Consider the following 14,164-nt stretch of genomic DNA (forward strand, 5'->3'; position numbering starts at 1 on the left):
TCAAAAATGTTATGATATGATTTCAGTAAGCTTATATTTATTCATTACGTGAAATAATAATTTAATCACAATCCTAATTATAATGATCTTTCATGACCATGCTTTGTGTTTCAGATGCAAGACGAGGGCCCCATGTGTCCTAAATGTGGGTCGTCTTCTACCCCCGGTTGGGGTTCTATACTGGGTGATCCCAATGACATACTGCCCACGCAAAACGTCTTCCAACATCCAGACATCAACATTGTGTTTGTTGATGACGCATTTTTAGATGACGTCGATGATGATGATGAGGATGATGATGATGATGATGATATCATTGCCATTGACAATGACGATGTCATCATTATAGATTGAACGAGGTTGTCCATCGTTGGTTATTGTAGTTTTGACAAAATTACGCCACTTTTTGAAAAATCTAATATTTTAAGCTAAAAAGTGAAGAGTTTTTGAAATCACTTCCATTGTAAGATGTTGATTTGCTGGAATTGTTTGCGGATTTTTTCTTTGTTTCCCCTGGTATTATACGATGTATCACCGGTGGTGTGTGGCTGTAAGCAGCCCGGGACATGACAGGTCACTGAATTCAATACATAACTGGACCGTAAAGTGAGCCCCAAGATTTTCGCTTATCATTGGTCATTGTAGCGGCTTCCCTCCTGGAGTATAAGTTGTTTCAGTCCTATTGTTGGCAGCTGGAGTGTTAACTAAACCAGGGCTTCCCAAAGTGGGGGTCGCGACCCCTTGAGGGGTCGCATAATGAACTTTGGGGGTCGCAGAAAGTATACAAATTTTACACAAAGCACTGCATATTAACACTTACAGTATGTGCAAGATGCTGTGAAAGTTATTAACTTTATTAAGAGTCGTGCACTCAATAGGCTACCCGTATTTTGTAAGATTATAGCCTATGGTGAAATATGGAATAGGAGTTTAAAACCCTCTTTGCTGCATTGTAAACGTGGATTTCAAAACTAAAGCCAACGCTTTAAAAAGTTATTAGTGTTAAAAAATTAAGTCGTGATTTTTTCAACGAAAAAAAGTTTAGCCTTTGTCTGCCGTTTTTGTAAAGACGTTTTTGGAAAAGCTTTTCAAATCATGCTACTTGTCAGGTTTGCTTGAAAAAAGGGGAACGAATTTAATTTGTCCTTCCAAGAAGAAAACATCTATGTTTTCACATTGAAATCTAAAGTTGGAGCGTTCATCAAAAAATTAAACATCTAGAAACAAAAAATTGAAAATGATTCATTTGAAATATTTTCATTTATTGAAAAGTTTTTGACTAACAATGGCGTGGAATCAAGCGTTATTAAGCCTCTGGTTACCGACACTTGTCAGGACTGTTGAAACAGTTTAAAAAGTAGTTTCTTCTAGAATTGGACAATACCAATTTAGATTGGATCTAAAATTCATTTGCAATGCAAAAGCAAATTACCGAGCACCTCTCTTTCACATCTCAGGAAAAATTTGCAGATCTATCTTTTGACTCAAGTTGTGGCTTGAATTTTCTGGAAAAAAGTTTCACACTTTTTGGCTTAGCCGAACGTTAGAGCGGAATATTCACCATTATATGGCTTAGCAGTAACCGCACTCCTGCGGTTTGTCTCCACGCATATGTGCGTGTCAGTGTTTTCAACGTTGATAAACTACCGTTCCAGCGTAAGTAACATTGAAACCGGCTATTGACAAACATCGAGCGACGGCTGGACCTGCTTTGTGGCAGAGAGCAGTCGCACCCATCCCACTGAATAAATATGTTTACTTTTTGGTTTTGTTTGCAGCAGGCTACAAGTAGTAAAGTAGTAGGCTTCGAGTACGGATAGCTTGTTTTTAGTTTTCGTTTAAATTAAACCTTTCAATAAATATCACAAACGTAAATTTTGCATAGTTTATTCTTTTAACCGTAAAGGGTCGAGGAAAATTTTAGGAGATTAAAAGGGGTCGCGACCAAAAAAGTTTGGGAAGCCCTGAACTAAACCATTTGCGTTTTTTACACATGTAGCAAATGGTATTTTTTACGTTGATGCAAGATTTAAGGTTAAACCAACTTCATGGATGATGCACGATCCACCTTTGATTCAGCATTTGATGGAAATGTTCTGTTACTTGCTGTTTTAACATTGCTGTTTGTCAATCATCACGAAATGTTTGACCAGTGCAAAAGCGAAGAGAATCTTAACTATTTTATATGATGTTGAGTATATGCAGTTTACTTACTGTCGTTTTCATTTCTTCAGTGTGTGTATCATTGTCCTTTTTTATTATCGTTTGGTTGCCGCACATTAGGTTTTATTTTTAATTAGCAGAATTTTTTAATTATCGAATGCGTATTTTACAACTGCTTTTCAAATTTATTTCCGTTAGATGGTGAGCAAGAGAAACATGTTGTCATATTTTCTTGCTTCACTTGATCGTCGGTTTCGAGTTGTGCTCAAGAAACTACTGAAACCTTGTCCAAATGTTCGTTAAGTACAACAGATATAGTTAGCAAATCATCGTGTATCACTCTAGGTACACACTTTTTTAGTTGCAACAACATTTCCCAATAGGCTTGCGCCTACAGAGTTGATTTTAACACAACAGAGAAATATGTTACTCCGGGATTGGAATGTCTCTACCTCTTTATTGCATCCGTAGAGCGATGAAGTTATTGCAAGCTCACTGGAATTTGGTAGAATTAAAAGCCAGAGTTAAAAGCTGATAGTAATAGGTAAAAGAAATGCAATATTACGATAATACAAATTCCACACCCGCAAAGATTTTTACGCATCTATTTTAAAATACGTAGGCTACATTTTTTTGCATTTTGACGAACTGCAATGTAGCCTACCCTCAAAAAATTGGAGCGGTGGTCTTTTTAGGAACATTAAAAAGCGGATAACACCAAGATTAAAAATGAAACTGAAGAAATTCAATTTTTCTAGAACGAAAAATATGTTTGGATTATGACAACTCACCAGAGATAAAGAGAAGAATAACACTGAGAAGAAATAATTTGGTTTGAATAAATAAGCTCTGCAAGAGCAAGAATGTCAACTTAGCAACAACAGGGAAGCTGATCAAAACTAGTATATTTTCTATTACGAACGTGAAACAGGGATATGAACATAGCAGGCGGAAAAAATGTTGCTACATTTGAATTTTGATGTTGGAAAAAGTTGTTGCATGTTCCTTGGACAGCCAAAATAACAAATTCTGGGCCACATTAAACAAAATACTGTATATCTCTGGAAGCCGTAATCGCCAAGCATAAACTTTCTGACTTTGGTCACATAATGAGGAGCAATTAATCACTGAAATAAGATATGAATTAATGCTTGGTTTGGGCTGGCCAGCGGCAGAGTATGGGAAGGAATAGAACGAAAGATGTTTTTTCATCTTAATATTTTCTTCCATTCTTTTTCCATCATAAAAATTATCAAATAGCCTACATCACAAAGATTTCTTCCATCAGCAAATTTCCTGATTGCTGCATAGTAGGCCTATAGGCTATGCCACAAGTAAGCTCACAGACTAAATTTAAGCTAAACGTTTAACAACAGTATTTTTCTAAGGATAATGTACCCGTCTGGTGTTAGAACTAGAAGACCTGTATTCGTGGCATTGTTTTCTTGCAAGAACACTTTGATTGATTGAATTTTCATCCTCGGACTGGGAAAGCTTCTTGTAGAGCTTAATCCTGGCAGTTTCGCATAGCCTACTTGTAGAGGCTTTGAATCACTGACGCATGCCCGGTCACCGAGATTGACAGAGTGAAGTTCCAGAAGTGACGCGCTAACCAACTGAGCTATCGGGGCGGACTTATTTAGTTATTGTACAGGAAACGCAGATAGGTTAGTTGGAATGCGTTGAAGCATGGACTTCTAAATAGTAGCACCTGGACTGGACACGCAGTGACCAACATGAGGCCAAACAGTTGGTACAACAGTGGGCCAACAGCCAAGTAACTAACCCTGTTGTACCAACTGTTTGGCCACATGTTGGCCACTGCATGTCCAGTCCAGGTGCTACTATTTAGAAGTCCATGGTTGAAGTAAGTTAACTGTTTTCCTCGTTCTGTCAATTCACGTGAAATCAAGGACACCGGACTTGACAACTGTTTGGTTTTTTCGATGCTTCCAGGTATTTTGTCGAAATGTTTTTAGGGGTTGGAGCAGCTGCTTTTGTGTGTTCTCTTTTCACGGTGATTTCTGCCCAGTGTATGTTGGAGTTTGCGGAAGGGCAAGCTTAATCTCTCTTCTAACTTATCGTTTAAGCTTTATTTATATTTATGGAGGCACCTGACCTTGACTTAGATATATCGCATGGATTTTTTTTTTCAGTACCTCCACGGAGTAGATTCAATATGAATAAACGTTATTTGTTTGATATAGGCCTCCTACTTTTGTGCAGTGTACCGTTGGCCTACCAATAGGCTATGCAAAGCTGTACTGAAACGAACTTGATAGATTATATCACAGCACAGTCGATTTGGTTTCCAAAGCGCTTTTCATGTTACCACATAATGTTATTGTTTCTCAGATTGTTTAATCGATTTTTCAAGTGTTCACACAAATACAATCATTCAAGAGTAATGCGATGCATTTAAGACTAAAGTGAAACTATACTAGGCAACTCACGAAATGTGAATTTTGTCAACTTTCGTTCTTGAGCAACAGACCGGGCAACAGTCGTATTAATACAAACCGACAATCAAATTACTTCAGTTTAAGTACGTTGCTTTTACTCAACTTATTTCACAAATTTTCTATATCTTGATAGGCTATGGTGTAAAAAGTTCATGATGGAAATTGGTGTGGAATGATGGAAGATTGTCTTCCATCCCATCATTTAAATCTTCCGTACATTATTCATCTTCCATCCCATTCTTTAGTCAGTAGAGCAAAAGAAGGGTTGTCTAACAATGAGATGACTCGACACAACAATGGACGACAACAGGATTAGCATAGATGAGTTGAATGAGGTTCCGTGAAATCAAGCGTCGTAGATAATGATTGACGAAGAGAGAGTCATGTTTTAAGTTAGGTAGGCTACATTGTTATTTATAAATCGCAAAGATGTGGTTTTTGCAAAATCTTTGCGTCAAGACACTGTTGCTAGTTCTTCCAAACTATTCGGGTGTTGCTTACAAGCAGTGGCGTATTTAGAAAGTTTGTTAGGGGGGAGCCCAAGAAACAGTGAGACCATCGCCCTTTATCCTCCCCCCTAAATACGCTACTGCTTACAAGCATCAGAAGTATTACAAAGTGATGCGCTACCAACAAAAGCGCAAGACTTGGTTGATCTGAGTAAAAAATGCAGAAACTAAACTCACGTCATTAGACTGATGAAAGCTAAAACGTGTGAAAGTTATTTTCTGCATTTTAAGCTGTTTATTTTTTATTCAGATTTACCAAACATCCCGATATTCCCGACCATTTTGTTTCTAAGTGCAAAACTTCTACCATAGGCCTAGGCCTACTCCTGAGCAATCGAAAACCATATTTCAACACTTCTGCGCTAACAAGCAGTTCAGTGCTCACAATGTAATGATCAGTGGCTTCCGCTTCAAAGCTGGAAAATCCGGATTTGATTTCAAATCGGGTCATATCAAAGACTTCCAAAAGGTATCCACCATTTCGTTACTGCGTAAAACAGTGAGAGGAAGTTAGGTAATCATGTAGCCTAGTCGCTTTGCAAATTTAGAAATATGATACAAATTGAAAAAAGTGCAGCTGCTAAAACTTTCAAGACTTCTAGACCGACTATAAGTAAACGGCACAGTATTCTATTAATATTACTTCGATGTCAATTTGTGAAAGTGATTTCACCCTTTTGACTTTCCGTTATTACAATAATGCATGCTTCATTTGCTACAGCGGGAAATGAATAATTTGGATGTTGGCAATTTAATAAAGTTTCTGTTCTTCATGTAAACACAGACTTTGTGGATTCTATTTGAACCACTGCGTATCGATCATTATTCCTGTTCATTGCAACATGATTTGACGTCATTGTGTACGTCAAACTTCAAAGATCTCGTGATCACAGTTTCACTTCCTGAAACGGATTTTTGTGTGAACTCTGTGAGGATTTATCAAGCTTCAAATCACTTCAATACAGCAGGAGGCTACGTTTTTGAAATGTATTTTATGCCAGAAATATAATTATCCACCATTTCTGTTGATTTCCGGTGGAAAAAGCAAGTCATTTTTGTGGCGTTAGCAGCTTTTCCATCATGTGACATATTGGGTTTGAAAACACTGCAAAGACATTTTATGTATGTTGGTTCTGGTGCGTTTCCTGCTTCTTGATTAAGTCCAAAAGACAGCGCTTAGGCCTACTTCTAGCCGTTGTGATAGTTTGAACTTTAGCAAGCCTAATTAAATTATCTCCTAATTTTCCATGCCACCACTTTCTAGCAAACTTACAGACAACCTTAGACAAGTGAAACAAAATTGCATTTACTAATAATTTAAAAAACAATTGTTCAACATTGGGTTCTCACTACCAGTCGAGGATTGTAGACTTACATATGTTTGTGGCATTGCCAAGTTACGGTTATTTTTGCACAGTTGGCATCCGTTTACTTTGGTTCGCAAGGTGAAAGTAAATACAGCACCATTGTTGCACAACCTGGTGAAATCAATCATTCTTGATGCCACAGACATTTTACATCGACGCATACCTACAGTAACGCTCAAATAACGTCGAGTTTAGTTTAAACAAAGGCTGGGGATTTCCGTTTGTAGGTTAGTGGTCCGTGGGTTGCAAACGCCTGGCAGCCTATCCCAAAGTAACTTCACTCGGACTCAGTATCAAAAAGATGATTTTTTGACTTGCGCAATCTATGTCAGTGTAACTGTAGGGAAGTAAACAAACGAAATTTCTTTCACAAGTTGCTTTTGTTCTTTTGTGCGCAAGAACCAATTTCAAATTCCAACATAATATGTTTATACATATTATACACTACATTGTCAGTGAGTATCAGTGATATGGTTACAAATTTTTCGATTCCTTACTCACTTTTCATTGAAAGTTATTTTCAGTAAGCAGTTGAAAAATGAAATATTATCGTGTCAAAACTGTGATATTGTACTCAAATACTGCACTAGTATAAAAAACTATGCACACTGACTGCGGCTTATTATTTGCATGCACAAACTCGTAAAAATAGCATTAGTTTTATGTCTTAATGGAACTAACTTCAATGATCGATTAAGTTGTAATGACTTCTTAGGCTATATTTTTCATTTGCTGTCAAGCCGCCATGATTCTAATCTTTTTGAAGTTTGTTTCTTTTTAATTCCACAAAATTTTCATTGACAAATAAGATTTATCATTTCCATTCAAGCAATGACATTTAGATTTATGAAGAGCTTTATTGAGGGGAAAGCGACATTCATTACTGATATTTGCAATTAAATTATGCACATTTATGTATTTACGCACTAAATGCAGATTATTTTTTCAGCAAACCGTAGTCAAATTATCAGGCTATATGTTAGAGTTAGCCTAGTAAAGGAGTGTCAAAAGTCCGGCCGGCGACACGTTTTGAATGGCCCATGGCTATTGTTACACAATGTGATATTTTTGACCAGCAGACACATAGAAATCATATCAATTCACTTTTTTTTTCTTTTTTTTAACTACTGAAGACAACATTTTCTCACTCACAGACAACGATCGCTTGTGGGATTTTGTCCCAATTGAAAAGGACTTATTGCTTTTACTTCTTTCTACGTGAACCTTGATAAGGCTCCACTAACGGGGGTAGCCTTCCAACATGTTGAAAGACTTTTTACAAAACTTCTGAAACGCTTATCGGACCGTACTCAGCATCTGTTTTAGCACCGTATTCAAGCCTACAGTTAATAACGGAAGTTTTCAATGGAGATTGTGACAATCATTTTTCCTTGAAGAAAAACACATTTTTGTAGTAAACAAGTTCCGAATAGTCTTTGGGTCTGACGTCTCCTTTTTTTTAATGAAATTTATTTATACGAGCATTTTTGCACTGCTCTAACCTGTTACAAGGGTTTAGATCAGTGGTTCTCAACGGGGGTGATACCGCCCCCCAGGGGGCGTTTTGACTTTGTAGGGGGGGTATGATTACTTCGGCTTAAGGAGGGGCGTTTTGATTATTAGGTGGCATTCTGGTTGAACCCATCTCCCGCCCAGCGTAACGATTTCATCAAAGAGCTTCTATCTTTGTGGTAGCATTTCCTACCTCATATCTGGTAGAAAAGGGATTCAGCTGTGTTGTTCTGCTATTATGCTACATACCAAACTGCGAAACCCACTTGACATATCCATAAGAGGTGATCTTCGAATGTTTCTCACTGACTTTACACCAGATGTGAAGAAACTGGCACTTTTTCACCAAGTCCAAGGTTCACACTGACTACCAGTAGGCCTATACTGTTTTCATGCTCGCAAATATGTATTTGCTTTTATCAAATATAGTTACTAGTCTCTAAAACCCTTAGTCCTTACAGCCTGTTTCACCCTAAAAAGGGGACCTTCAAAAGGTCCTTATTCTAATAGAAATATAATTCTATTTGAATAAGGACCTTCTGATGATCCCTCTTTTAAGGCAAAACAGGCTGTAAGGGTTTGGTTTTAGAGACTGGTAACTAGCCTATATTAATTTGATGTAATTCGCTCTGCTTGGCTTTTTGCATGGCATTAAGCACTTTTGTAGTATTAATACTATTTATTCTTTTATATTCACTTTTCGCAATTAATCGTTTTTGTTGGGGGGCGGTAACATTTTTCCAGTTCATGAAGGGGGCGTTGGGCCAAAAAAGGTTGAGAAACACTGGTTTAGATAAAGAATGGACAAGATCCAGTATAAAATTGACATGACTTGTCTTTATTACAGTATTTGTATTTAAACAATACTCTTTTCTTGTTTGAACAATCTTCAGAAATATGACAAAATATTGAGTGAGACGGTATTTCATCTTGTTTCGAAGCTGCATCAACATGATTCGCTTTCACCTTACACTAATATTCATGATTAACCATGGAGCGTAAACCTTTCTAGTTGCGACACAGCATGTATTCAATCTAAACCTGCATTTTAAGCATATTATAATTCTGTATCTCACAGAAGATAGTTCTAGTCCACCTTGGGAGGTAGCCATCAAAATGCTTTTTCAATATAAGTATATTTGACAGATACCACCTTGGCAAGACCAGCTATAAGACTGATAACTGTCAATTTTCTTTGTTCCTTATATACTTTACTACCCCTTTTGTCATACGTATTTCACGTATTGCGCCATAATTGTGCTACCGCTAAGTTACTCAGAAATTTTCACCACTCATCCAAAACTTTCCTTAGATGACACGGTAAATAGGCTTTACGTTTGGCGTAAAAACGTCACATCTAATAAAAACGTAAGGTGCGTCGGTTTATTATATTACGTCATGATGGTCAAACGTTTAATTCTTGGCGCAAATGACGTTACTTTCACGTTATTTCTTAGTAAAACAAATTATTTTTAGTATTAGCAGCTAGAGTACAACTTTAGCATCGTATTTCCGCTTGTTGAACTGATCTAAATTTGATAAATAACTGATAAATAACGATGCTAAACGAGATAGTGCGCTGTTTTTATAAATTACACAACAAAGCAATGGCCAATTTTAGATATGACATTTGCACAAATAGATACAAAGTCCCGCGGCTAACCATCTAACAAAATCGCTTTGATTACATTGAACCAACGTGATGTGCAAAATATTCAACGGAAGGGGTTTCCTACTTGAGAAACTATAATTGCATCAGCATCACTGCTGAGTGCTGCCTGTGTCAGAAATTGACTTCATGAAAGATACATTTTGAAAAAGTGTCGACTTCGCTCTACAAGCTACGGGCACGTATGAGTTGCTGTATAACGCAACATCTAGCTGAACTTTGTCAATAGTGGTAGTGACTTATTCGATAGACATTGTGATGTATAAAAGCATCTAGTAAACGTGTGACTATACTAAACAATGACTGGCTTGAACAGGGTCTGTTGCTTTGCATACATACTTGAAGTCCGCTGCCTACGCACTGACGAGTGACGGCCAACGCCTACAGATGAACAAGAAATCAGCATTGACGGTTATGCTAGTTACTTGTTCCACATATTTTACTGCAATTCAAAAGAAAATTATGTAGGCTTTTTGAGTACAGAAAAGTTGAAACTATAAGGTACGCGCTTGTTTTCAAGTCTTATATTGTAACACAACCTGGGGCTTTCCAGCAAGAAGTTTTTGAGAGAATTTCAACAAAACACAGTGATGTGTGTGGGTCTGTATTAATCTGACCTTGCAAATATACCGAAAATAAAGCTGCTTATCTATGTTTTAGGGGGCGTTCTCCCTAAACGCTCCCCTCCTGGGATTCGCCACTGAACACAATTCCTTTTCTTGGAACTGACTAAGGCTAAATTCTCATTCATGAGTTGCTAGAAAAAACAAATTCTTGCTTTTGTCCCGACTTTGTGTAAAAAGTTGTCTGTTGGCTGAGATAATACTAATTTTTAAAAGGTATCTCTTTGTTTCGACAGCTGTAGACAAAGGCGATGTAGACTTGATATAAATAGGGCTGTCTGTTTGTTATCAAACAATCTGTGCAAAAGCGCTGTGTCATTCATTGTTTATTAGTGATGGGGAAAGATCACATGACGACTTCATTCAGAATTTATGTAAATGAGTTACGAAATTAAATTAGCCGAATTTAATCAAGCAAGCAGATCTTTTTCAACATAGTGAAGAAACATACAAGCAGCACTCGGAGCAAACGCCTGAATGTAAGCAAATGTAAAGACATGCTGCAAAATTGCTGCAGCTACCAGCTATAGTTTATAAACCAGTGAAAACCACTCATTGCTTCAGTGTTTACCTACTGTTGCAACCACGATCACATGTGAAAGGTAGGCTACTCTGAAAAACTTACATTGTTTTATAGCTGCCTCTTTTAGTGATGTTGGTCTTGGGCTGTTAGCAGTCTATTGAGTATTCGGTAAAATAATAAATTCTTTTCTTGGCTCACATTACTTTATCCGCCTTTTTTGTAACATCAAATCTACCAAAATGACAATTTTAAAAAATCTAAAGTTTAAACAAAACAACTGAACTCTTCACAAACATGTCCATTGTCCTTACTTCCTTCATAAATTAAGTATATCTATGCCGCAGTGAATAGCATTGGGTTGTACAGTATATAATAAAACTTGGAATGTAATTGAGTTTCTCATTCAGCATTCAATGTACCTCCAGCCTTTCTACAAATAGTCGTTCAACAAACTATTTTCTTAAATAACTCAGTAAACTTTGGCAATACAATTATATCAGGAACATATTTGCTTCACAGCATCTACCGACAGCATATCACCTTCACTTTGAACGCCGCTTGAGTCAATCTGAGTGCGCGAAATTTCTCAATTACATAGCGGGATTCTCCCAACTGTTATGACAACGGATGGCGAAATACCATATCACGTGACAAAAGCGCGTGACTATGACGAAATTCTGAAACCACCCAAAGCAACTTCCTCATCACGTTGCCAAGTCAAATAAAACTTTGCTAGCCTTTTTGTGTCTGTTTTGAAAACAATAGCTTTGGCTTCAAAGAAAAATACAATGTTGGAGCCTAAGTAAAGCAAACGAATTTATTTTCATGTCAGTTCGATTGTACACCTGTCAGAAGATATTTCATTTTTGATGTTGTAAAGCAGTTGGTACTTGGTAATGTGAAATTTCTATCTACTGTCGTTTTGATATGACCAGATCGTAATGTGGTAATACAGTAGTAATTGATCATTTTTCACTTTATAATGTAATCATAATTGAATGCATTGCCACTATAATCGTGTGATCGTAAGTGGTAATTCTTCTTCAGCAAATTAATCAATCGTGTTTACTCAGCAGTGACCTCTCATATGAACTACTTCCGTCTTGTTCTGTCTTTTATTTTTACTTGTACTTTGGGCATGCTTTTCGTTCCCGTAATTTGCTTGATATTGTCAAAATCAGGGCCGTAGCAACAAAGAACGTGGCCCCCTCAGAACATAAGTCGGGGCCCCTTCCAACGCAAAAACTGGAATGTGGTATTTATTTTGCACAACATGTAGGGTTCATACTATATATAGGCCTACACAGTTAATAGCCTACTCGCTAATATTTAGAAATTTTAGCGGACTCGTTAGCGAATGTAAATTTATTGGAAATCCGCTGATTTCTTTGTTGAAAGCTAACTTTTACATTAGCTGCGCCCACCACTGTATACTGTATACATAGGTCTATCTACAGTGACAGTGTGGACATATACTTCATAATTACGCAAAGCGCTTCTTTCGAGCCTTGTTCTACGCAAATTGTGATGGGTCATAGTCCAGGGATTTGGCAATCTTGTTTTCGATGGTAATTGCAACAGCAGAAAGCCTGTCATCTGCCACGGTTAAGCGCATGATATTCTTGATCAGTTTCATGCTGCTGATGGTCCTTTCAGCACTGGCGACAGTAACTGGTGTGGTCGGTCAGAAGAATTCTGGTGCAAATGCAAAGATTCGGATATATCTCCTGAAGGCTGTTCTTGTACGTTAAAAAAATGCTTGCCGTGACAAGTCCTTTCTCTTTCTCGATGACATAAATAAAACGATTCAATTCCATTATTAGTTCATTGGCATCAATGTCTCCCGTTTTTCTTTTAATGTTTTTTGCAGTGATTATCCAGTTCCATTGTCCGCCTCATTAGCTCAGTGGTTACGTGCCCGCTCTAGACCATGCGGCGCAAGTTCGACTCTCGGGGTGTGCGCTTGAGCAACGCATTTCAGGACTGCTCTCCATTTAGCGGCACCTAGTGAATGGAATAATTTCCTGGCAACAACACTTCAATAATTCGAAAACTTCACTCTGCCAATCTCGGTAACCAGGCCTGCGTCAAGAGCCTCTGCAAGTGTGCGAAACTACCAGGTATAACCAACCAAGGCTTTGTCAGTCCGAGGATAAAGATTCAAAACCAACCATTTTCTCTGAGACACTTCTTCAGGCTGCTAGCATTGTGCAGAAATTCAAACAACTTGTACCACTCCACGAGTTGGTCAAAGCGCGAAGAAACAGAACTCATGGCCACTGAGAACAAGAAAAAATTGCGTTTTTAATTTTTCTTCAGCAGAAAGACGACTATAATCATCAGCACATTCGTAACCAAACATTCTCTTCCTACGTCGCAACGAGTTTTTTAAAAAACTTCTGCTCAATACCAATAAGCTCTGCTATTTCGCGTGCGTTTGTGACCACGTGGTTAGCCTTTTTCCTGTATTTCAATTGTCTTCCAAAAACTTTGGCGGAGGGGCCCTCATTCCTTGCGGGCCCCCACCGATCGGAGGGTTCGGAGGGCGGTTGCTACGCCTCTGGTCAAAATATTTCACTTTTTGTCCCCTTTTTGTTCGTTTACCTATAGCACCATCCCAGTCAACTAAATTTCCCAACGAGTTGCTTTTGCTAATTGTCCAAACTAGGTTATCTGTGGTGAGTGGTAGGCTAATTATAATTACTTAACATTAAATTAGATTGAATGAAACTGCATTGAAATATCACTTTCAATTTGGGTCGAAATATAACTATTACTTTGTTGTTTTTTAATTGGCTGGTCAAAGATTTGATCACATCTTAATTTAGAGTTGGGGAATATAAGTCTGTTGAATGCGACTTTTCAGATAGCCTACACTGTTTGAAAGCATTATGATATTGAATGCCACACACATTTTAATACCAATTTTTGAGATAACACCAATTGAAAAGAACTGCAAATATGTTTATAACTCCCTCAGTTGTAGACGATGTGATAATTAAAACCCGATTGAAGGCTTGTGGCTTTTCATTCGGGACAGAGTGCTTGTCGCTGCTTAGCTGCCGTCGTTTCATACACAGCAAAAGCCGTTATCAACAGCTAAGCAAGAACATTGCCATGTATCCGGTTGTTAGAGAAAATTTCAACTATGCAAAATCGAATCATTCGCACAATGTCTTTTAGCAATAGAACCAAGACTTTGTAAAGTCCTTAGCAAGAGAAGAGCAAAACTTTCATCACTCTACCCTACCTAGATCTTGACAAGCGACATACTTCATGTCAAGTTATTTGCACGAAAATAGGAAATCTCTAAATTGATCTTTAAATTTATAATAT

General features: G+C 37.6%; 1 protein-coding gene across 1 annotated transcript in view; it reads left to right on the top strand.

The window, feature by feature from the left end:
- The window catches only part of LOC145781846 (F-box DNA helicase 1-like), a 28,771-nt gene extending 26,321 nt beyond the window's left edge, over positions 1–2,450 (top strand). Inside the window, exon 17 of the mRNA XM_082593527.1 lies at positions 115–2,450. Within this exon, the coding sequence (XP_082449653.1) occupies positions 115–354 (240 nt within the window). The 3' untranslated portion in view covers positions 355–2,450. The remainder of the gene's footprint in view (positions 1–114) is intronic.
- Positions 2,451–14,164: the final 11,714 nt, after the last annotated feature.

Source organism: Aplidium turbinatum, chromosome 1 (assembly GCF_918807975.1).
Source record: "Aplidium turbinatum chromosome 1, kaAplTurb1.1, whole genome shotgun sequence".
In the NCBI taxonomy this organism is placed as follows: domain Eukaryota; kingdom Metazoa; phylum Chordata; class Ascidiacea; order Aplousobranchia; family Polyclinidae; genus Aplidium; species Aplidium turbinatum.